This window comes from Lynx rufus, unplaced genomic scaffold, assembly GCF_022079265.1.
Source record: "Lynx rufus isolate CCGP_SWC_20201006 ecotype Redwood Valley unplaced genomic scaffold, mLynRuf1.p SCAF_4, whole genome shotgun sequence".
Classification (NCBI taxonomy): domain Eukaryota; kingdom Metazoa; phylum Chordata; class Mammalia; order Carnivora; family Felidae; genus Lynx; species Lynx rufus.
Window position 1 is genome coordinate 117,460,362 of NW_025814856.1, and position 24,793 is coordinate 117,485,154.

The 24,793-nt window shown below is 41.7% G+C and overlaps 1 protein-coding gene across 1 annotated transcript in view; it reads right to left on the reverse strand.

The window, feature by feature from the left end:
* Nucleotides 1-23,974, reverse strand: part of GSDME (gasdermin E) — a 56,167-nt gene extending 32,193 nt beyond the window's left edge. Inside the window, exons 1-2 of the mRNA XM_047096248.1 lie at nucleotides 23,764-23,974; nucleotides 21,373-21,565 (exon numbers count right to left, since the gene is read on the reverse strand). Coding sequence (XP_046952204.1) covers nucleotides 21,373-21,565; nucleotides 23,764-23,974 — 404 coding nt within the window. The remainder of the gene's footprint in view (nucleotides 1-21,372; nucleotides 21,566-23,763) is intronic.
* Nucleotides 23,975-24,793: the final 819 nt, after the last annotated feature.

Sequence of the window (24,793 nt, forward strand, 5' to 3'; positions counted from 1 at the left end):
CATGCACATACGGTCAATTAGTTTATCACAAAGGAGCCAAGAATATGCAATGGGGAAGGACAGTCAATAAATGGTGTGGAGAAAAAACTAGACAGTCACATGCAAAAGAATGAAACTGGACCACTATCTTACACCATACACAGAAATTAACTCAAAGTGAATTAAAGACTTGAATATTACACCTAAAACCATAAAACTCTTAGAAGAAAATGTAAGTAGTAAGTTCCTTGACATTGAGCTTGCTGATGATTTTTTTAATCTGACACCAAAAGCAAAAATAAAAGCAAAAACAACAAAAGTAAAAATAAGTGGGACTCCATCAAACTTTAGTTTTCACTTCTGCACAGCAAAAGAAACCATCACCAAAATGAAAAGGCAACCTACTGAAAGAGAAATAATATTTGCAAATCATATATTTGATAAGGGGTTATCAGCCAAAATACATAAAGAATTCATACAACTCAATAGTTTAAAAAAATCCAATTTTAAAAATGGGCAGAAGATCTGAATAGACATTTTTCCCAAAAAGATATAAGAATGGCCAACATCACTCATCGTCAGGGAAATGCAAATCAAAACCACAGTGAGGGGCGCCTGGGTGGCTCAGTCAATTAAGCATCTGACTCTTAATTTCAGCTCAGATTATGATCTCACGGTTCAAGAGATTGAGCCCTATGTCAGGATTGAGTCCCATGTGGGCTCTGGGATTCTACCTCTCCCCTCCTACATGCACATGCACACACACTCTCTCTCAAAATAAATAAATAAACTTAAAAAAAATGAGATATCACCTGAGAATGGCTGCTTTCAAAAAGACAAGAAATAACAAGTGTTGCCAAGGATGTGGAGAAAAGAGAATCCTCATGTACTGTTGGTAGGAATGTAAATTGGTGCAGCCACTGTGAAAACCACATGCAGAGTTCTCAAAAATTTAAAATAAAACTACCATATGATCCAGCAATTCCACTTCTGAGTACCTAAAGGACACAAAAAACTGGATTGAAAAGATATATACACTCCCACATTCAATGCAGCATTATTTACAACAGCCAAGATGTGGAAATAACCTAAGTGCCCTTTAATGAACAAATGAAGAAAATGTGGTACATACATACAATGGAATTTTATGCAGCCATAAAAACGAATGAAATCTTGCCATTTGGGACAGCATGGATGGACCTTGAGGACACTGTGCTAAGTGAAATAAGCCAGATTTAGAAAGATAAATACAGTATGATCTATGGAATACAGAAAAATAAACAAAAACAAGAACTCATAGGTACAGAGAACAGATTGGTGGTTGCCAGAGGTGGGAGGTTGGGGGTGGATAAAATCGGTGAAGGGGGGCAAAAGGTATATATTTCCGGTTATAAATAAGTCATGAGGATGTAATGTACAGCATAGGGACTATAGTTAGTAACACTGTACAGTAGGCCCCCCCTTATGTGTAGTCTCAACAACCCGTGGTCAGCCATCATCTGAAAGAAGATGATCCTCCTTTTGATGAATCATCAGAAGGTCAAGAGTAGCCTAAGGCTACATCACAGTACCTACATCGTACACCTTACCTCACCTCATCTCATCACACAGGCATTTTACCATCTCACATCATTATCATCATCATCATAAGGGTGAGTACAGTACATAAGATATGATATTTTGAAAGAGAGAAAGAGACCACATTCACATAACTTTTATTACAGAACATTGTTCTATTTTATTATTCTTTATAAATTAAGCATTTAAGGGATAAATTAAACTCTATCATAGGTACATATACATAGGAAAAAATGTATTATACACAGAGTTAGGTACTATCCACAGTTTCAGGCGTCCACTGGGGTCTTGGAACATACTGCCCACAGGTAAGGGGGATCACTATATTGCATATATGAAAGTTGCTAGAAGAGCCCATCTTCAAAGTTCTCACCACAAGAAAAAAAATATTTGTAATTACATACGGTGACAGCTGTTAACTAGACTTATTATAGTGATCATTTAGCAATGTATACAAATATTGAATCATTACATTATAGAGTTGAAACTAATGTAATATGATGTGTCAATTATACCTCAATAAAGAAATTAAAAAAAAAAAACTTTCTCTTCCCCAGTCCGGCCAGAGATCAATGTCCATAGATAGGAGGAAGGAGACAAAAGCTCTCCTGTAAGAAAATGAACAGCCAGATGTTCTCTGTCCTCTTCACACATACTTTTAAGGACAGCCCAAGGTTCTTTTTTCTTCCTGGGGGACAATATGAAAGCAAGAACAGAAGGCTATCGAGATGGAGATTCCATATAATCACTCTTCCAAGGGTTAGACCCAAAGAAACACATCCAGAGGCGAGTGAAGGGAAGTAACACTAAATGGGGAGAAGAGTACCTTTTCCTCACTCAGTGTACTTGCTGGACCCTCCCTGCACCCATTCTCCTGAAGGATCATCCTACTTCTGTGTAGCAGGCCGCTCTGTGTCAACACAGACACCTGTACTCCTTCTGGAGATGGTTTCTAGCTTTATCTCCTATTCACTGGGTTATTACCTCCTCTGAGCCTCAATTTGCACATCTGTAAAATGAGAACTGGCTATGAAGCTTATATTTAATGAGGGCTTACATACAGTGACCACACTGCACCCGTCTGCAAATGTTTCTTTTCTTCCACTGTTGGCAGGAAAGCCTAATCAAGAACCCTTCCCAGGAGAGTCAAACACATGCAGACAATTTTCAGGGTGCTTCATGCGGTGAGCCCTCAGTCAGGAGGTGGACCCTCAAAGCAATTAAGAAATAGCTACACAGATACAGAATGGGAGCTGACTGAGAGACAAGACCAGGCAGGAGCCTCTAAGAAGTAGCAGGCAGGGATGCCGGCAGGGAAGTGAAACTCAGAGCTGGAGCTGCTGCTGGGGACCAGGGCAGCCAGCGGGAAAAGAGGCTCCTCTCCTAAAGCGCCTAAAAATTCCCAGGCCCAGCCCCAATAAAGCTGCTTCATCTCCTAGGCTGAAGCTTTACTTTGAATTCTACTTCTAAGGCTTTGAAAGCCAAAATGCAAATTCACAGAGAAGAAATCCAGAGACTTTTACAATTCTAATAATATCTGTAAGAAGGAAGGAAGCAGCTTTCTTTTCCAAAGCATAAATCCAGTCCCCAGGATCCCTCTTACAGAGACGAGAGAAAGGCATACTTTCTCACACAGACCACCACCCCCATACTCATTCATTCAATCCCACAAATAGCTGAATCCTCTTATGTTCCAGGCACTGGGCTAGATGCTGGTGATTTCTCACTGAACAAGACCAAAGCAGTCACTCCTGGCACAATCCCCCCTCTGTAATAGCCATTGATAATAACAGGTCCTATAGGAATAGGGGTTCCAATGGCATTTTCATAAGGCTCTCCAAAAAGTAGGTAGAGCATGACAGGGTAGGAAACATCAGCTTTTATCCAGTATGCTACAGAGAAATTATAAAACTTTAAGGGCCCCAGAGATTACTAGTTCTGGGACGGAAAACCAGTTGTATCTCAAGTACCCTCTGAGATGGCCCCCATCAGCAATCACAGCTTACCTGTAGAGAAAAGGATTCTGAGAACGAGTGTAGGCCCGTGGCAGAGAGAAGAAGAAAGCCATGATTGATCGGCAGTGTCTGCATGGGCCTGAGATGGAAACATGTCACCCCTCAGAGGTTACAGACTCACCTGAATCACATGGCACATTAGCAACATGGACAAAACCAGGACACGTGGCCTCTTTTTTATATATATAAATTTTAATTCTATTGCAAGAGCACAATTACCAAAAAATCCTAAAATTTATATGGAACCACAAAAGACCCCAAATAGATAAAGCAATCTTGAAAAACAAAAGCAAAGCCGGAGGCATCACAATACAGACTTCGAGTTATATTACAAAGCTGTAATCATCAAAACAGTATGGTGCTGGCATAGAAACAGATGCATAGATCAGTGGAATGGAATAGAAAATGCAGAGGGGTGCCTGGGTGTCTCAGTCTATTAAGCATCTGACTTCAGCTCAGGTCATGATCTCAAGGTTTGTGGGTTTGAGCCTCACATCGGGCTCTGTGCTGACAGCTCAAAGCCTGGAGCCTGCTTCAGATTCTGTGTCTCCCTCTCTCTCTCTGCCCCTCCCCCACTTGCACTCTGTATCGCTCTCTGTCTCTCTCAAAAATAAACAAACATTAAAAAAAAATTTTAAAGGAAAACCCAGTAATAAACCCACAATTATATGGTCAATTAATCTTTGATGAAGCAGGGGAAAATATCCAATGCAAAAAGGACAGTCTCTTCAACAGATGGTTCTAGGAAAACTGGACAGCCACATGCAAGAGACTGAAACTGGACCACTTTGTTACACCGTACACAAAAATAAATTCAAAGTAGATGAAAGAACTAAATGTGAGACCTGACACCATAAAAATGCTAGAAGAGAACACAGGCAGTGAGGACTTTGACCTCAGTCATAGCAACATTCTTCTAAATATGTCTCCTGAGGCAAGGGAAATAAAAGCAAAAATAAACTATTGGGACTCCATCAAAAGGACACACAGCTGCAGACTCCCAGACCAGTGCTCTTTCTGCTACACTGCTCTGAAAACTGACAGTGAGAGGCAGAGGGTGCACAAGCGCTCTGGAGAAACACGGCCAGAGCTGCTTTTCAACCTCTCCCCGGGAACAGAGATTGGGACATTGAAAAAAGCCAGAAGATGGTGGCTGGCCTACTACTGGGAGAGTATGAAGTGAGAATTACTAACGCACAGAAACACAGATGTATGCTGATGATTAAGCATTAGCAGTTTAGGTATTTTCTTTCAAAAAGTTTTGATTCATTGGCTGCGGCCGCAGTGAAAGAGGTACGGGGTTACAGACAGGACTTGGTGGAAAACTACAAAGGCTGCTCAGACGAGGTCCATGCACTGTGCTTGGAAGCTTAGTTTTGTTCTTCTGACACTTCACCAAGCACATCTGGCTTCTCTGTGGACAACCAGTGTCCTCCAGTATACAGACGCAGCCAGACACCCCCACGCCCCCTGAGATGTGACACGAGGTGAATTGCGGTAAACCTCCCCTAGAATCCTGAAATGCAGGAGCCAGTGCTGTTTCCATCTGCCCATTTAGCCCTCCAGGGTAACCCGTCTCTCCCTTTCAAGTCTGTGCGCTCCTGGAGGAAAAGGGCAGAAAGTGGCACCTCACCTGTGCCTGTGCTGCCCCTCCAGGTGCCGCACTGGGCACTCTGGCCCCCGAGAATGGTTCACCACCAGCTGCTCACCCCAAGTCTGTTCAGCCTTGAAAGCCTGGTGCTAGTGGAAGGAATGGGCAGGCCCAGCCCCACAGATGAGTCTCTCGGCCAATCCTGGTAACCCCATTGGTTCTTAGCAGGGAGTCGGGTAGGATGGGCCAATGTAGCAATTCTGGCCATTGAGACCTGAGGAAAACCTGCTGGGGGATCCCACGAGGCCTTTTGCTCCCTCTTAAAAAGAAGTACAAGAAAGAGACTGCTTTTCTGCCTCTGGACCTTGTGGTCTACAATGCGGCCATTTGGGGACCAAGAGGAGAGGTAAGGCGGCTGTGATACGCAGTGCATGGGGATTGGGGCCCCAGGGGACCACTGGATTAACCATCCACCATTAACTTGGGTTAAGGGTGGTTCATCCTACCTCACAATATCCTATGTGAGGTTCTCTGCCACCAGAGGCACCCTAAGAGGCTTGTGAAGTTCTTGTCACCTGTATTTCACAGGGTGACAAGAAGCGCAGAGGCCTCATAAGCCAATGACCCGAAGGCACACAGCTAATAAGGGACAGGATGAGAATGCACCTGAGTGTGTCCATCCCTGCAACCCTGTGCCCTTCTGTCTTCCCTCTCCCTCCAAGACCTCCGCTGGGCCTTCCACACAGAAAGTACTAAATACATGCTTGTTAACACACAAGCAGCCTTTCTGCTCCTCAGAGCCCAGCAGCAGGCCCTCTCAGCCACCCATAGCCGGCTCCTCACCGCCAACCAAGAGTCTCCATTTCAACCATAAAAGAAACTTCCCGCACACCAGAGATACTGAACCCAGAGCTGGGGTCAGGAGGCCTCAGAAACCTAAACTGCACCCTGGAGCCTCCACTTCAATACAATGAGAAAAGCCTCGCTCTTTCTCTCACTTGGTGGTGACTTCGGGATTGTCAATTGCCCAAAAAAACTGAAAGTCAAGGCACAAGGCTCACCGCACATGATTACCAACACGACCAGGTGACCCCCACACTGCAGTGGCTCCACCTCTGTTCACATTGTAGTCTGTGTGACACCTCATCTCGCTTGCATACAACCCAGGGAGAGAGAGAAGACAAAACTCCTGAGCAATTACAGACATTCAGCTTCCACACAGACCGATTCAGTCACTGCCACCGCTTCTGAGATGCTCCAGGTCTACAAGATGATAAACCAAGTAAAGCTGGTGTGCAGAGGTGAGTTCATGCAGGAGCCCTTTGGACATTTTTCTCCTTCAGAGCTCCGTGCTTCAGCAGCTAGACCTGAAAAATCATGTGTTTTGTGGACCTGGGCTTAAATGCCAAGTCCAGGCAAACTAACTTCAGCGATTCAGGCTCTTCAGATGTAAAGTGAACGTGAACCAATTATTCTCTCAACCAAATGCTGTTTAGCATGCAGCAGACACTGTGCAGGGCCAGAGGTGAGCTGGAGGGTGTGCTGGGAGGAACACAGACACGGGATCCGGCAGGTACAACATATGTTACCCCATAGAGTAACACTGGTCTGTGCCCCAATAGGGGAATCCCTGGGTGACATGGCTCCTGAAGGCAGTGGGGGCTATTCTGAGGAACTGGCCAGAAGCAGAGGAGGGGAGTCTACATGTGTCCTTCTGTGCCTCTGTGGGGACAGGAGTGAAGGAGCTGTCAGACATGGCCTGAGGTGAAAAGAGCTTGGGGCTTAATCCCAGGAATTGAAATAAGTTCCAGGGACTGGCCTGAGAGTGTGAGGAGAGAATGGTGGGAGAGGACACTGAAATGCAAAAGCTGGGCCATGCCAACCAGAGGAGGGTATGGACACCACCCTAGGACAGTGGAGAGCACAGCAGGGCATGAGCCGGGAAGGGACACGATCCAACCCATGGCCTGTGGAGAATCTACTGGGAGGGGTGACAGAGGGGAGGACATCCACCAGGAGGCCTGGTGGACATCCACAGAACAGATGGTAGAGGCCAGCACCAGGAAGTGGTTGTGAAGCTAGGGCAATAGTAACAGGTAGGAAAGATACTAAAGAGGTAGAACCAACTAGTGAGGGACTAGGTGTGGGAGAGAAGGTGAGGAAGGAGCCATGTCTGGTACTCAGATTTCTGGCTGAGACAACTGGACTTAAGCCTCACCAACCTCAGGAGTCAGATCAAGAAGGAGGTTTAGGATGCCTGGGTGGCTCAGTTGGTTGAGCGTTCGACTTCGGCTCACATCCTGATCTCACGGTCCGTGAGTTCGAGCCCCGCCTTGGGCTCTGTGCTGACAGCTCGCCTGGAGCCTGCTTCAGATTCTGTCTCTTTCTCTCTCTGCCCCTTCCCTGCTCACACTGTCTGTCTGTCTGTCTGTCTGTCTGTCTCTCTCTCTCTCTCAAAAAATAAACAAACATTAGAAACATTTTTTTAAAAAGGAGTAATGGGTACAGTCCATGTGTCAGACCCCACGTGAAGAGCTCAGGTGGGATAAACATTTGCTCATCTGAACTCAAACCCTGATTTGTTCCAGGCGATCCAATTTTGAATGCCACGTCTCATCAATTTTAAAATTTTTTTTTCAACGTTTATTTATTTTTGGGACAGAGAGAGACAGAGCATGAACGGGGGAGGGTCAGAGAGAGAGGGAGACACAGAATCGGAAACAGGCTCCAGGCTCTGAGCCATCAGCCCAGAGCCCGACGTGGGGCTCGAACTCACAGACCGCGAGATCGTGACCTGGCTGAAGTCGGACGCTTAACCGACTGCGCCACCCAGGCGCCCCACGTCTCATCAATTTTAAAACACACATTTTTTTCCCCACATTTTCACATATCTGAAATCAGGATGTTTTAAAATTGACAGGTGACATGGCTTAACTTGCAGTGTTCTTTCTTAGTGGTATGCAAAATAGTGGTGCATCTTACAACACATGACATCTGGGATTTGATGAAATAGGATAATGTCTACCAATTGTAGAAGAAAACAGTACTTGAACATCTCTCCTCAGGACTTAAATCGTACCTACTTCCACAAAGATCTGAAGTAACCTGTCAAAGTAAACCTCATAGGACAGGATGGTTTCTGTAAAAAAACAAAACAAAACAAAACAAAACAAAACAAACACACAAACCACTCCCAGGATCAAATATGTGAAAGAATCCCCAGAACACCCTCATCTCCCACATGAGGGGTTATTAGTTAGCTATGATTATACTGTGGATAAAAATAACAGAAGGTCAAGCAAGCTTCCAGGAGCCCCCAGTTCTAAGAACTATGATCAAAACCAGGAGACAGAATAATTTGAAAAAAATAACAAGTTGACTGACTTTCAAAGAGCACAGAGATGGGTGTGGCCAGGCAGGGGTGGGGGGGAGCAGGGTTCGTCTCAGAAAAGACATCTTTCAAGAATAGTAGGCTTGGTGGGTCCTTGAAAGCTCACCAAGACAAAGCTATTAACGTCTTACTGATGTTGTTCAAGGGCTTCATACATCTTTATTCAAGAACTGAACAAGCACCTCCTGGAACAAAACGTGAAGAACAGCTTACTGCTTTCCAGACTTCATGGCACAGCTACATGTCTGGTCCACACTCATTTTGGGAGAAGCCAGGCTGTTGCCACTGGCATAGACAAGAGCCTCCCCCGCTTCCACTGAAGGTAGTTAGTCTTTCCATGGCAGGGTTCCCAATGGAGGCTACACGGCTGCCTGTCTCCTCCAAGACGTGAAGATCGGAAATGCTACACATTAGAAACTCCAAGGACTTGACTTTATTTCTCTTCTGAAACTCAGCATCTCCCTGCTCTATTATCAAAGACTAAGTCACACATTTACCTCTGACAGCTCTGACCTTCCTGGCTTGAATACCCAAGCTCTACTTGGGACAAGTAATAATTTTTGCAATGGTTACAGAGGTGTTCACACTAACAGCAACATGCAAAGAGGACTTGGCACGTGCCATGCTTTGTATTCTCTCATTTCACACACATACCTTGGGAACACTAATCCTATTTTATTAATGAAATCTGGGGCATCGAAAGAGAAAAAGATGGCTCCTATGTCTTGGTTTAAAGCAAAAGATCTCTTTTAAGCCAGGAGTGGGAGAAGATGATATATGACTGCCTGTTACACCACTCTTTATACTTCTGTATGTATGTTTCCACAATCAGTTTTTTTTTTTTTTTTTCATTTTAAACATGAGCCTGTAGGGGCGCCTGGGTGGCGCAGTCGGTTAAGCGTTCGACTTCAGCCAGGTCACGATCTCACGGTCCGTGAGTTCGAGCCCCGCGTCAGGCTCTGGGCTGATGGCTCGGAGCCTGGAGCCTGTTTCCGATTCTGTGTCTCCCTCTCTCTCTGCCCCTCCCCCGTTCATGCTCTGTCTCTCTCTGTCCCAAAAAAAATAAATAAACGTTGAAAAAAAATTAAAAAAAAAAATGAGCCTGTAGTTTACCACTCCGTGAGTGGCCAAAAATACCCCTCCCACCAACACCAAGAGAAAAGCATGAAGAGATGCTCCTGGCTGCTCCCACCCCCAGCCCTCAGGATGCCCTCCCCTGGTTTGACTACTTAAAGGCTAATTGCGAAGGAGAAACAAAGAAAAAAAGAGAATAAAGGAAAGGACTAAGGTCGGGATACTCCTGTTCTCTAAGTATGTGTGGTCCTAAGTCTTTAAATTGTTAGGCACAAACTCTATTTAAAATAATGATGCCCGAGGGAGCCTGGGCAGCTCAGTCAGTTGAGCGTCTGACTCTTGATTTCGGCTCAGGTCACGATCTCACAGTTTATGATTTCGAGCCCCACATCGGGCTCTGTGCTGACAGCATAGAACCTGCTTGAGATTTGCTGTGTCCTCTTCTCTCTGCCCCTCCCCTGCTGGTTCTCTCTCTCTCTAAATAAATAAATAAAGTTTAAAATAAAAATGATGCCTGCACAGAGACAAGCACTAAGACAAAAGGATTTCCAAACTATCTACTGACCACAGGGAAATTTATCTTGTTAGAAAGACCAGTTCCAACTTCATTGCATAGCTGCTTTAAGAAAAACATGGGCCCTTGATGGGGCACCTGGGTGGCTCAGTCGGTTAAGCATCCGACTTCAGCTCAGGTCGTGATCTTGCAGTTCATGAGTTCCAGCCCTGTGTCAGGCTCTGTGCTGACAGCTCAGAGCCTGGAGCCTCTTCAGATTCTGTGTGTGTGTGTGTGTGTGTGTGTGTCCCTTCCCCACTTACACTCTGTCTTTATCTCTCTCAAAAATAAACATTAAAAAAATTTAAAAAAAAAAAGACAGATATGGGCCCTCAAAACCCTGAACTCAAAGAACTTTTAAATAAGGTAACAGTTGATGGCACTTTGAAACTCATGAGGGGTGCCTGGGTGGCTCAGTGGATCCCTCTCTTGATATCAGCTCAGGTCATGATCTCATGGTCATCAGATCGAGCCCTGTGTCGGGCTCCATGCTGAGCATGGAACCTACTTGAGATTCCCTCTCTCAAAATAAATGAACTTAAAAAAAAAAAAGAAAGAAAGAAAAGGAAAGAAACAGTACTCATGAAAGCTACTGTAGTAACTTTAGAGAGGTCAAACGTGGGCCATAATAAAGCATAGCATTTAACATTTTGTGTGTGTAGGGGAGCCTGGGTAGCTCAGTTAGTTAGGCAGCTGACTTCGGCTCAGGTTATAATCTAGCAGTTTGTGAGTTCGAGCCCCGCATCGGGCTCTGTGCTGACAACTCAGAGCCTGGAGCCTGCTCCAGATTCTGTCTCTTCCCCTCTCTCTACCCCTCCCCTGCTCAAGCTCCATGTCTCTCTGTCTCTCAATAATAAATAAATGTTAAAAAAAAATTAAAATTTTGTGTATGTAAAACTTTGGTATTTGGAAGTATTTAGATATAATAAGATTGAGTGTGATTTTGAAATATTTTAAATTATTATGAAGGTTTGTCATTGCCATACTAGTGCTTGCAAGATCTATAATTTATAAGTTGGAATTCTTTTCTTTTAAAGTAGATTCCACACCATACGTGGGGCTTGAACTCATGACCCTGAGATCAAGAGTCGCATGCTCTGCCAACTGAGCCAGCCAGGCACCCCTGTAAGTTGGAATTCTTAATGAAGAGCCAAACTTCTAATTATCACACATTCATGCAGAACTTTAATCTGTTCTACCAGAATTTGCTTTACGACACAACACAGAATGAGAATGGTATCTGCTCTAGAAATCAGCTGAAACCAAGGCCTGAACTCAGGGAGAAGGGCTGACACACTCTGTAGTCCACTCACTTCTAACATTTACCCAGGAGGAAACCCACAAAGATCATCTAGGCCTGTGACTTCACCAACCGCTGAGGAAACTGAGGCCAGGGGCAGAAGTGACATACCAAGTTCCAGAAGTTATTTACCAGGAATAAACTTCCCCAAGACCCTAGGAGATTAGAAGAAATAAATCAGGTGCAGAGAGGGGTGGGTTGTTGTGGTTACACTTAAGGCTTAACGTGGTAACAGATGACCACTGACAAGGGAAGACAAGGCAGAAAAATAAGAGTTTATTACAAAATAATGATAGATCTGGGGCACTTGATCGGTCAGTACAGCATGTGACTTTTGATCTCAGGGCTGTAAGTTCAAGCCTCACATTGTAAGTTCAAGCCTCACAGTACAGACTACTTAAAAATAAAATCTTTAAAACATTTTTAAAATGTTTTTTAATTTAAAATATTTTTATGTTTTTAATAATTATGTATCTCAAGAATAAAACATGAGTCCTGGGGTACCTGGGTGGCTCACTCAGTTAAGTGTCTGACTCTTGGTTTTGGCTCAGGTCGTGATCTCACAGTTTGTGGAATCAAGCCCCGCATCCAGCTCTGCACTGACGGTGTGGAGCCTGCTTGGGATTCTCTCTCTCTCTCTCTCTCTCTGCCCCACCCGTGCTCACATGTTCTTTCTCTCTCATTTTTTAAAAAACTGTTAAAAAAATAAAAACATGAATACAAATCATTATGAAAAGATCAATAAATGTGGTAATCTCCATTTTAAAAAAAGAAGAAGAAGAAGAAGAAGAAGAAGGGGCACTGGGTGGCTCAGTCAGTTCAGCATCTGACTCGTGATCTCAGCTCAGGTCATGATCTCACAGTTCATGAGTTCAGGCCCCATGTCAGGCTCTGCACTGATAGTGTGGAGCCTGCTTGGGATTCTGTTTCTCCCTCTCTGCCCTTCTCTTTTCTCTCTCTCAAAATAAATAAACAAACTTTAAAAAGAAAGACAAGAAGAAGAAGAAGAAGAGGAGGAGGAGGAGGAGGAGGAGGAGGAAGAAGAGCAGCAGCAGCAGCTCCTGATATATCTTAGCATGATTTTCAATTAAGAATGTTTTAAGATAGGGGCACCTGGGTGACTCAGTGGGTTGAGCATCCGACTCTTGATTTCAGCTCAGGTCATGATCTTATTGCTCATGGGTTTGAGCCCCACATCCATCCCCTGCTTGGGATTCTCTCTCCCTCCCTCTCTCTCTGTCCCTTCCCCACTCACTCTCTCTCAAAATAAATTAAAACAAAAAAAAATTTTTTAAAAAGAATGTTTTAAGATAGACAGAGCTCTCATTCAAAGGGGTCAGCTCCAGGTGTCTGGAAGGTTAAGTCCAATGGAATACCTTCATGCCCAACAATGCTAGATAAGGTTACATATACAGGCACTTGTGTTTTCAAGGATAGATGAAGTTTGTTTTTGAGATGTACACATATCTCACAGACAATAAAGCTAATACTATGAATTCTGAGGGCTAAAATAACTTTTACACTGGTGACAACTTATCTAAATTACCTGAAATAAAAATGACTGACTGCAAATAAGCCCTCAAGAATGTACAGCACTTAAGCATTACTAATTACCACTCCCAAGGCCACACGTATGGCAAAGAGCACCTTATCAATCCAATGATGTTGCACAAGTCCAAAGACAGGTAGATGATGTGGATAAGAATTTATGACTCCAGTTTGAAGAAAGAAGAATATTAGCTTTACATGATCTCTATCCCGTGATTGGGAGGGTCTCCCCTTGCCATCCCTCTCCTCCCCTGCAGCTTACCTTTCCCTCTAATAACAGAACAAGGAAGAGGTGACTGCTGTAAGACACATCTTACATTTCTAGATGTCAAATGTGTTCTTTTACAATGTTCCTGGTGTCACCTCCATCCTCAGCCCCAGGCCATCCCTTCCCCATCACCTCTACAACGAATGGGTTTCTAATGACGCTCCTGAGGTGATCTTACCCCTGTGTACAGCACCTCCCGGTGGACAGGGCTAGCTAGGCACCGGGCTTGCAGACGCGTGCACCTGGTCCACTGGAAACATGAATTCATGCTTGACCTTTCGTCCTGTGCTAGAACTGCAGCGACTTTAACCTCTGCCAGTTTCTTTGCCTCACAGTCACTGACACACGATTTTAGAAGAAAGAACAGGAGCTCTGGAGCCAGGAAATCCTGGGATGAATCCCAGATCCAGCATCCAAATTGAGCTATGGGACTGGAAACAAGTTACTTTTCCTTCCCGAGCCTTAGATCTTTAATTGTAAAAGAAGAGAGCTGTGCAGAGCAAATGCACACTTTACGTCGGTGCCATCAAGTGTCTGGCACACAGTGGGTGCCTCCCTATAATCCCATTTACAACTGCTGACAATAACTTCTTGCTCTTCACAATATTTTCTCCCATCTCTACTCACTGAGCCCTCTCCTTATGCTTCCTGTCGTCACTATCTTCCACACCTGAATCATGAAGAGGGTTTGGAAAACCCATACTGGGAAATGTGATTATAAGCATTGCTAAAGGTGGTTCATAAAATAGAAATAACAAAACTGCAAAACAGGGCTAACCAATGGAAGAGGTCTGATGACTGAGAAACGGAAGCCCCCCAACACTCCCAGCCCACCTGCCCTTCTTCCCCCTTATTTACCAGACTTAGCAAATGAAAATGCACAACGCCCAAATAAATTTTATTTCCAGGTAAACAGCAAGTATTTCTCTGGTATGTCCCAAGTATTGGAGTAGAAAAGGAAAATGTCTCTCTAGCAAAGAAAAAAAGCCATAGAGAAAGGAAAATAAAAACTATGACTATCAGAGAAAGAAGAGGCTGTCCCTTTCACCCAGTATCACCAGACAGAGCTTAAAGTTCTCTGACCAAAGGGAGATTCCTGCTGAGTCTTAGGATCCTAGAAAGTACCAGAAGGAAGTGGATACTGACCAACGTGCCCATTAAGCACCAGACCTTAGTGAATGAGTTTTGAAGACAGCAGCTGCCCCAACATTCTCAATGTCTATACAAAACCCACCCACTAAATGCTTGATATAGGACTTTTATGGTATTATTTACACATTACTTTTTTAAACCTAATTTTGTTCAATTAGAGAATGTATTTTTATTTCCTATAATTCTTTTCCTATGTTAGAAAAGCAAAGATAAATCACCTATACTTAAAGGTGAGTTTTCTCTTTATTTGGAGATGCATTTTCTGTTTTCAAAGAAAAAGGGTAAAGAGAAGAAAGGGATGATAAAACTACACAGGAAAACATACCTAGGATAATGTACAAACTGAAACATCTCTCATGAGGATTACCGCAATAACCTCTCGGTGGGACTCCCTGCCTCTGCCTATCAGTCTCTTCTCCATCCAGCAGCCAGAATGATCCTTCTAAAACTTAAGTCCCAACATGTCACTTCTTTGCTCCAAGTCTTCTGGCAGCTTCCCATCTTACTCTGCATGAGAACTAGTCCTTCTAGCAGCCTGTAAGTCCCTGCAGGACCTGCCATCTGCTCCTTTTACCCCCTCTGACTCTCCTTCTCCTGCCCAGCTTACTTAGTTCCAGCCACACTGACCTCTGCCCACAACATGCTTGCCCAGGATACCCCTATACTCGAATCTATCCTCCTTCAAATCTATGCTTTGATGTCAACTTCCCCACAGTGCCTTCTCTGGCTACTTTTCCAAATCATAGCTCCCATTCCTGGCATGCCCAATTCCCCCCATTCCCTGCTGTATTTTTCTCCAATCCACCAATCCCCATCAACCCACTATAGATTTTACTAAGTTGCATGTTTGTGTCTCTCCTCACTGGAATGTAGAGCAGAAATGTCGGCATATTGTTCACTACAGCATCCCAAGCATGCTGAATGGTACATGGCACACAGTAGGCACTTGACAAAATTATTGAGTGTTCAATAAACAAAGTAAAAATAATGAGTTACACTGGATAAAATGTATTTACTACAAGCTGAACAATGAAAAACTGTGGGGTTTTCTTCAAGATTTCAAAGTCGAAGACCAGCTCCTCTGCTGAAGTCCCTAATTTGCTTTTTTTTTTCCTAAGCAGAAAATTAGCAGGAGCCTGAGGGGAATGTCATTTTCCCACTTCTGATACCAATATTCAAAAATGTAGGACATAGCATACTCTCCTTGTTAGCATTTTATAAATAGTATAATTGTAATTAAAAAAAGGAACATATTTTCCTAAAGTAACATCCTTTTTGAGTGCTTCCCTTAAATGTAAGTGGAATAATATGCCAATAAAAATGCAAAGAGTGGCTGAATGGATTAAAAAAAAAAATCCAGATCCATCTATATACTGCTTATAAGAGACTCACTTAAAATGTAAAGACACATAAACTGACAGTAAAGGGTTGGAAAACGATATTGCATGTAAATGGAAACCAAAAGAAGGGCTCAGTCAGCTGAGTGTCCGACTCTTGGTTTTGGTTCAGGTCATGATCTCACAGTTCTTGAGTTTGAGCCCCACATTGGGCTCCGCACTGAAAGTGTGGAGCCTGCTTGGGGTTTCTCTCTCCCGCTCTCTCAAAAAATAAACAAACAAAAAATTTTTAAAAATGGAAACAAAAGAAAGTTGGGCCAGTTATACTTATACCTCAAGGAACTAGAACAAAAAACTGTAATAACAAAGAAGAGCATTATTTAATGTTAAAGGAGTCAACCCAACAAGAATATATAACATTTGTAAATATTTATGCATCTAACATAGTGGAGCACCTAAACACATAGAGCAAATATTAATAGACCTAAAGAAATAGACAGCAATACAATTACAGTATGAGACTTTAACAACCCACATTCACCAATGGATAGATCATCTCAGACAAATTATCAGTAAGGAAACATCAGCTGTAAAGGACACATTAGACCAGAAGAACTTAACAGATACATACAGAACATTCTATCCAAAAGCGGCAGAATACACATTCCTCTCAAGTGCATCTGGGACATTCTCAAGGATAGACCAGAGGTTAGGCCACAAGTCTTAGTAAATTTATCAAGAATCTGTTTTGACCATTATGATAAAACCAATTACCAGAAGAAAACTGGAAAATTCACCATTATGTGGACATTAAATGACATGCTATGGAACAACCAATGGGTCAAAAATGAATCAAAAGACAAAAAAAAATACCTTGAGACAAATGAAAACAGAAATACAACACATCAAAACTTATGGGATGCAACAAAAGCAGTTCTAAGAGGGAAATAATCAATAAATACCTACACTTCAAGAAACAAGATCCCAAACAAACGACTTAACATTACACCTCAAGGAACTAGAAAAAGAACAAAGCCCAAACTTAAGAGAAGAATGGAAATAACAAAATCAGAGCAGAAATAAATGAAATAGGGACCAATAAGACAACAGAAAAGATCGATGAAATTATGGGCTGATTCTTTGGAAAGATAGACAAAATTGACAAACTTGTAGCTAGACTCACCAAGAAAAGGATTCAAATAAAATCAGAAATCAAAGAGAAGGTATTACAACTGGTACCACAGAAACACAAAGGATCATAAAAGACTACAATGAACAATTATATGCCAACAAATGGGACAACCTAAAAGAAACAAATACCTAGAAACATACAACCTACCAAGACTGAACCAGGAAAAAAAGTAAAAATCTAAACAGACCAATTACTAATAAGGAGATTGTAGTAGTATTCAAAATCTCCCAACAAACACAAGTCCAGGACCAGATAACTCCATGGGTGAATTCTACCAAACATTTAAAGAATAGCAATCCTTTTCAAATTCTTCCAAATAATAGAAGAGAACACACTTCCAAACTCATTTTATAATGCCAGCATTACCCTGATACAGAACGTAGACAACAACACCACAGAAAAGAAAATTATATGCCACTAGGGTAACAGATATTAACAAGACTTATTGTGGTGATCATTTCACAATGTATACAAATATCAAATCTTTATGTTGTACACTTGAAACTAATATAATGTTGCATGTCAATTATACCTCAGTTTAAAAAAAGAAAAAAATTACAGGCCAATATCCATGATGGACATAGATGCATATATCTTCAACAAAATATTAGCAAACCAAATAAAACACCACATTAAAGGATAATACATAATCATCAAGTGGGATTTACACTAGGGGTACAAGAATGGTTCAATATGCATGAATCAATCAATGTGATACACCACCTTCACCAAATGTAAGGTAACAATAATATGATCACCTCAATAGGTGCAAAAAAAAGCACTGTCGACAAAATTCAGCATCCCTTTATGAGAACACCTCTCAACAAAGTAGGTACAGAGGGAACATACCTCAATGTAAAAGGCCATATATGACAAGCTCACAGCTAACATCATACTCAACAGTGAAAATCTGGAAGCTTTACCTGTAAGAGCAGGAACAAGACAAAGATGCCCACTCTCACCACTTTACTCAACATAGTCTGGGAAGTCCAAACCAGAGTGATGAGGCAAGGAAAAGAAATAAATGCATCCAAACAGGAAAGGAAGAAGTAAAACTACCACTATTTGCATATGACATGACATTACAGAGACAGCCCTAAAAACTCCACCAAAAAACTGTTAGAACTAATAATTCAGTAAAGTTCCAGGATACAAAATCTATACGTAAAAATCTGTTGCATCTCTATACACTAATAATGAACATTCAAAAAGAGAAATTAAGAAAACAATTCCATTTATAATTGCATAAAAATAAAACACTTTAGAATAAATTTAAGAAGGTGAATATTGTGTACACTGAAAACTGTAAGACACTGATAAAATAAGTTGAAAAAGAAATAAACAACATATTCTGTGTTAACAGATTGGAAGATACTGTTAAAATGTCCCTACTACCCAAAACAATCTACAGATTTAATGTAATTCCTATCAAATTCCAATGCACTTATCACAGAAACAGAAAAAACAATTCTGAAATTTAAATGGAACCAGAAAAGTCCCTGAGTAGCCAAAGCAATCTTAAAAAAAGAAGAACAAAGCAGGAGGCATCACATGGCCTCATTTCAAACTATATTACAAAACTGCAGTAATCAAAACAGTATGGTACTGGTGTAAGAACAGACATATAGATCAATGGAACAGAATAGAGAGGCCAGAAATAAACCTATGCATATATATGTGGTCATTTAATTAATTACAAGGGAGCCAAGAATATACGATGGAGAAAGAACAGTCTCTTCAATAAATGGTGTGGGGAAAACTGGACAGTCACACGCAAAAGAATAAATCTGGACCACTATCTTACACCATACACAAAAATTAACTCAAGGGATGCCTGGGTGGCACAGTTGGTTGGGCATCCGACTTCAGGTCACAATCTCACGGTTCTTGAGTTCGAGCCCCGCATCGGGCTCTATGCTGACAGCTCAGAGCCTGGAGCCTGCTTCAGATTCTGTGTCTCCCTCTCTCTGTGCCCCTCCCCCACTCACACTCTCTCACTGTCTCTCTCAAAAATAAAGATTAAAAAAATTTTTTTTTAATTAACTGAAATGGGTTAAAGATTTGAATGTTACACCTGAAACCATAAAAGTCCTAGAAGAAAACATAGGTGGTAAGTTCCCTGGCATTGGTCTTGGCGATGACTTTTTGAATCTGACACCAAAAGCAAAAGCAACAAACATAAAAATAAACAAGTCGGACTACATCTAAACTAAAAATCTTCTGCACAGCAAAGGAAACCATCACCAAAATGAAAAAGCAACCTACTGAATGGGAAAAAATATTTGCAAATCACATACCTGATACAGGGTTAATATATAAAATAAAGAGCTCATACAATTCAATAGCAAAAAAGAAATCCAATTTTTTAAATGGGCAGATCTGAATAGATATTTTTCCAAAGAAGACCTACAGATAGCCAATGGCCACATGAAAAGATGCTTATCACCACTAATCATCAAGGAACTGCAAATCAAAACCACAATGATATATCACCTCCCACCTGTTAGAATAGCTAGTATCAAAAAGGCAAGAAATAACAAGAGTTGGAAGGGATATGGAGAAATGGGAACCTTGGCTCTGTTGGTGGAGTCATGAACTGGTGCCACCACTATGAAAAACAGTATGAAGGTCCCTCAAAAATTTTAAATAGAACTACCATATAATCCAGAAATTTCACTTGCGGGTATTTATGTAAAGTATTTAAACAATCTGCACTCCATGTTCACTGCAGCATTATTTACAACAGCCAAGATATAGAAACAATCTAAGTGTCCATATATGGATGAATAGATAAGAAAATAGGGCATATATGTTATATTGTGATTTATAGTAAGAAATATATAGTCTTTAAACTTGGTCTTTAATCCAGTTTCTGACATAGAGCTCCTAAAACCCTTGGAATTTCCTGTGGTAAGAGGGATAGAAGTGGCTTTTGGAAAGCCCTTAGTTAACCTAAAGATGGGGTCTGGTTACCTGGGGAGCCAACAGTGTAATTACAAGGTTTTAACTTTCAGTACCCCCACCCCAATCTCTAGGGTGGGGAGAGGGGCTGAAGGTTGAATCAGTCATCACAGGCCGATGATGATTTAATCAATCATGCCTATGTAATAAAGCCTCCCTAAAACCCAGACAGCATTCAGAGAGTTTCCAGATTAGTGAACACGTGAAGATTTGGAAAGAGTGGTGACCTGGAGAGAGCATGGAGGCTCCACGCCCTTTTCCCCCACCCAACCCTATGTATCCCTTCTACCTGGCTGTTCCTAAGTTATATCCTTTTATAATAAACCAGTGACCTAGTATGTAAAATGTTACCAAGTTCTGTTAGCTTCTCTAACAAATTAATTGAACTCAAGAAAGGAATCATAGGAATCTGGTTTTTAGCCAGTTGGCCAGAAGTACAGGTAATAACTTAGATGTGTGAATGGCATCTAAAGTCCAAGGAGGAGGTCACGGGAACCTCCAATCTGTAGCCAGGTGGTCAGAAGCATAACTAACAGCCTGGGCTTGCTGCTGGCATCTGATACAGAGTAAGGGTTGAAGGCAGTCTTTTAGGACTGAATCTTTCACCTGTGAATCTGATACTATCTTTAAGTAGATAGTGTCAGCATTCAGTTGAATTCTCAGACACTGTTGGAATCGGTCAGGAACCTAACTTAATACATATACAATGGAATATTATTCAGCCACATATAAGAAGGAAATCTTGCCATCTGCAACAACATGGATGGACCCTGAAGGCATTATGCTAAGTGAACTAAGTCAGACAAAGACAAATACAGCATGATCTCACTTATATATGGAATCACAACAAATGAGCTCATACATATAGAGACTATATTAGTGATTACTGGAGGTAGACGGTGAGGGGTAGGTAAAGTGGGTAAAGAAGATCAAAAGGTACAAACCTACAGTTATGAAATAAATAAGTCATGGGGATGTAACTTACAGTACAAGGACTATAGTGAATAATTCTGTATTGCCTGCTTGAAAGTTGCTAAGAGAATAAATCTGAAAATTTCTCATCACAGGAAAAATTGTATTTACAACTATGCATGGTGACAGGTATTACCTAGACTTACTGTGGTGATCATTTTGCAATATAGACAAATAGCAAATCATTATGCTGTACACCTGAAACAATACAACGTTATATATTAATTATACCTTATTTTTAAAAAAAAATGGTGCTTTCCAGGTCTCACCACTCACACTAAAAATAAAGAAATTCCAGAGTAAAAGATAAGTTCTCGTCAAGTTTCAGCACGACAGGCATTCAATAATGTTTGCTTTGGGGCGAAGTTCCCATCGGTCACCCTTTTTACAAAGGTCCAAATGAATGACCTTTAAATGGGACACATGTCAAAATCCAAAATGCCAAACAGAATTCTCATTACCTGTGAGTAGAATCTCTCATGAGCTGCTGCAAATCCACCTCCTGCTTCCTCAGGGTTCCAAATGAAGACTGCCTTTCCACAAGGCCTTTGCCTCCAATACTCAGCTTGACCTTCCCTAGTGCCGTCTCGATGGACCCACTCAGCTGGTTTTGAAACTTGCCCTCATATTTCACAAAGTCCGACTCCACAACCGCTGGAGTGAATGAGACATGCAAAGGAGTCTGATGATAATACGGCCACCTCTCTGCCTTAGGTCACCTACCTTTCCAGTCCTGTGGAAATCCATGAGAAACATGAAGTTTGCATTCAAACTGGAAGTCTGGCAGCCATGCTGTGTATGTGAAAAGGAAAATGGAGCCAGTACGATGTGAACTGGTGGCCAGGGTTTCTACCAGGTGATTTTTTTTTTTATTTCCATTCCAATATATACATATATAGATAGGTGCACAAAGAGTATCTAAAGAGTTTAACGAATAATGCTGAAGCAAGCATCCAGGGGTGCCTGGCTGGCTCAGTCAAAAGAGCATGCGACTCTTGATCTCAGGGTTGTGAGTTTTAGCCCCACATTGGGCATAGAGATTACTTAAAAATAAATAAAATTTCAAGCAAGCATCCATTTAAACACTATCCAGATTATAAAATAGAATATTTTAAATGTGCACTTTTCCAGGGTAAAGACTATAAAGGGACTTCATTAAGTTGATACCTAAGCAGAGTGAAAACAGCAGCCTCCACTCACAACAGAGAGGTCTGCCTTATGTGATATCTAGCAGGTCAGCCAAGTAGACCCTGGGCATCTTCCCTTCCCTTCCCACCCATCTTAGAGAACATTCCCTGGGCCTTCATTACCATCTCTATGAAAAAAGTTCCCCTCCCCACACTTACCTGTTTATACTGACCTCTACCCAGCCATTTAATTCCTTATCATACCTTATCTCTATTCCTGATAAAGTCAGTTGTCATGCCTGCCCTCCCTCCCTCACTCCAACACCATCCTGGAACACACAAGCTCCAGATTCTCTACCCTTACTTTCTGGCTTCCCAGACTTAGGAAGATGCCACCACCCACCAAGTGTCCCAGCTTCCATCAAGTCCTCCATGAATTACTATCTCATCTGGTCACATCCAGATGGCTATCCCATTGCCTTCAAGCTCTACCCTTCTTTTCTGGACACTAAAGATAAACATCTGATGATTTCATCTCTGAATTGCCAGCCTCATGTCTCCAGATTTCTAGTGTTCTCGTCTCTAATCCAACCAAATACCACCATAAAAATAGTCTCAGTCACTGTCATTTGGTATGGCTACACTTAGAGGCTCTTTAGAACTTCACACTGGGTTTTTTCATTTCTCTGCCCCAAGGTTCGCCTGGGCTCCTTATACTCTTATACTTCATAAGGCATTCCAATCTTCCTGAAGTCTGAAAGGCTTCTTTCTAACCACTCACTGCCCCCAACACCTGTATTTCTTTCACTCCAGTCAAGAAAGCCTGTTCCTCAACAAAGGTTAATGAGAATTAATCACCCATCATCATCTTTGCAATTTACAAAACAGAGAATCATCTCTCTAACCACCACCAAAAATAAGAAGACTGTGAAAATGCCCTCAATTCAAAGGCTTTTCCTATTTCATTTGTATCCTATGGAATACAAACACTTTGGGAAATTCTTAGGGGAGCAGCATAGAACAGTTGTTAAGAGCTCAAGATTGTAATCACTATTCTAATATTCCTAGCTAGAAGAACTGGCTAAAATTCATCTCCCTGAGCCTCAGTTTTCTCATATCTAATTTGGAGATAATGCCTTCCTGATGAATTCTGTTACAAGTTGATGTACCTAAATCACATAATGCAGAGCCTGGCACATAGCAAATACTCAATGTATCTACTGGATTTAGGCCAGAACAATGTCATTTTCTGATAAATGGAAGTCTTAGGTTATACAAAGTGCTACACAGAAATTCTACCACTTTATCTCCCCTCTTCTCCAGCTATTTCTGGACCAGCTTGAGAGCCTATCCTGGTCTCCCCAGAAAGCTTCATTATGTGAGTAATAAAACTTTTCACACCCTCCCATTGGATATGTAGGATCTGAATCAACCTATTCATGCTCAGTGGCCACAACACCTACGGTGGGCCTTAATTTTACATGTCTTAATTTTACATCACAAACTTCAATATTATTTTTTAAAGCTTAAGCTATAACTTTTCACGTCTGCCCTGTAGAATTTTGTTCATTTAAAGAAAGGGTATATCTCTAAGAACAGTATGCAAAGAAACAGGAGAATTCATTATAAGATCTCACCTTACAATCACTCAAGACAGCATGTAACCTAGAAGATGAATCATCATCTTTCTGGAACTAACTGTAGCATACACCCAAAGGAACCTACCTGGACTCTGAAACTGGTCTCCTGTAAGCACATCTCCAAGGGTGACAGATAAAAACTGGTACTTGGGTCTCTGCCAGCACCAGAGTCTCTTTTTTTTGGTCACCAGACCTAGAAGCTGTAATTTATCAGAGTCATTCAAGGTTGATACTGGAATCAGGTCACCTCCAGAATCAACTTCTTTAAGAAAATTCCTTGTTGCTTTGGCAAACATGATGAGAGCCCCAGATTACCTGGAAAAAAAAAGTTACCCCCAAATTAAATAGGAAGTTATTATCTCACCTATTTTTTTTCTAAAATTGCCTTATTTCTCCCTAGTGTCAATCCTATCTCCTCCCTACAAAACTAGTGTGAGTTCAGTTGATGACAAAAAATTAAATTGAATACTGAAAGAGAACAGGTGTGTAAGTGAAGATAGGCTAGGTTGTGCTTCAGAAAAAAATAAGTTCCAAATATTAGTGGCTTATAACAAGAAAGGTTTATCTATGGGCCACGCTACACTTCCAACACAGGAGGACAAGAAAACTTTTGCCATTGTAGTCATTCAAGGGTCCAGACTAAAGGGGAAGCCTCCTTCTTGAATACTGTCAATCATCATCCAACAGGAAAGAGTTCACACCAGCAATTACATGCTCTGGCCTCAAACTGACACAGAACACGTTCACTCACAATTCATCAGAAGCATTCATACGGGCTGAGCCAGCCACAATGGTCAGGAAATATATCTAGAAGGCAGACACATGGGAATATTTGTTGACCAACATACTGACAACCCTAATTTGTAAGATACAAAGGTAGGACCTCTTCTTTGAAGGGTCAATGTGCTTTTTCTCCACACTGTGTGATTTCCCCTATTCACAAATGGAAAGAAACTATTACTTTTTAATTCAGAAATGAAGACCTCGTCACTCTTCAGCTGTGGGGAAAAAGAAGAAACACCCTGTAAGATATAAAATACTGTATTCAGTAGAAGAAGTATAGACTATTCCATAAATGGTGTCAGAAGAATGGGCTTCTCATCTGAAAAAAAATA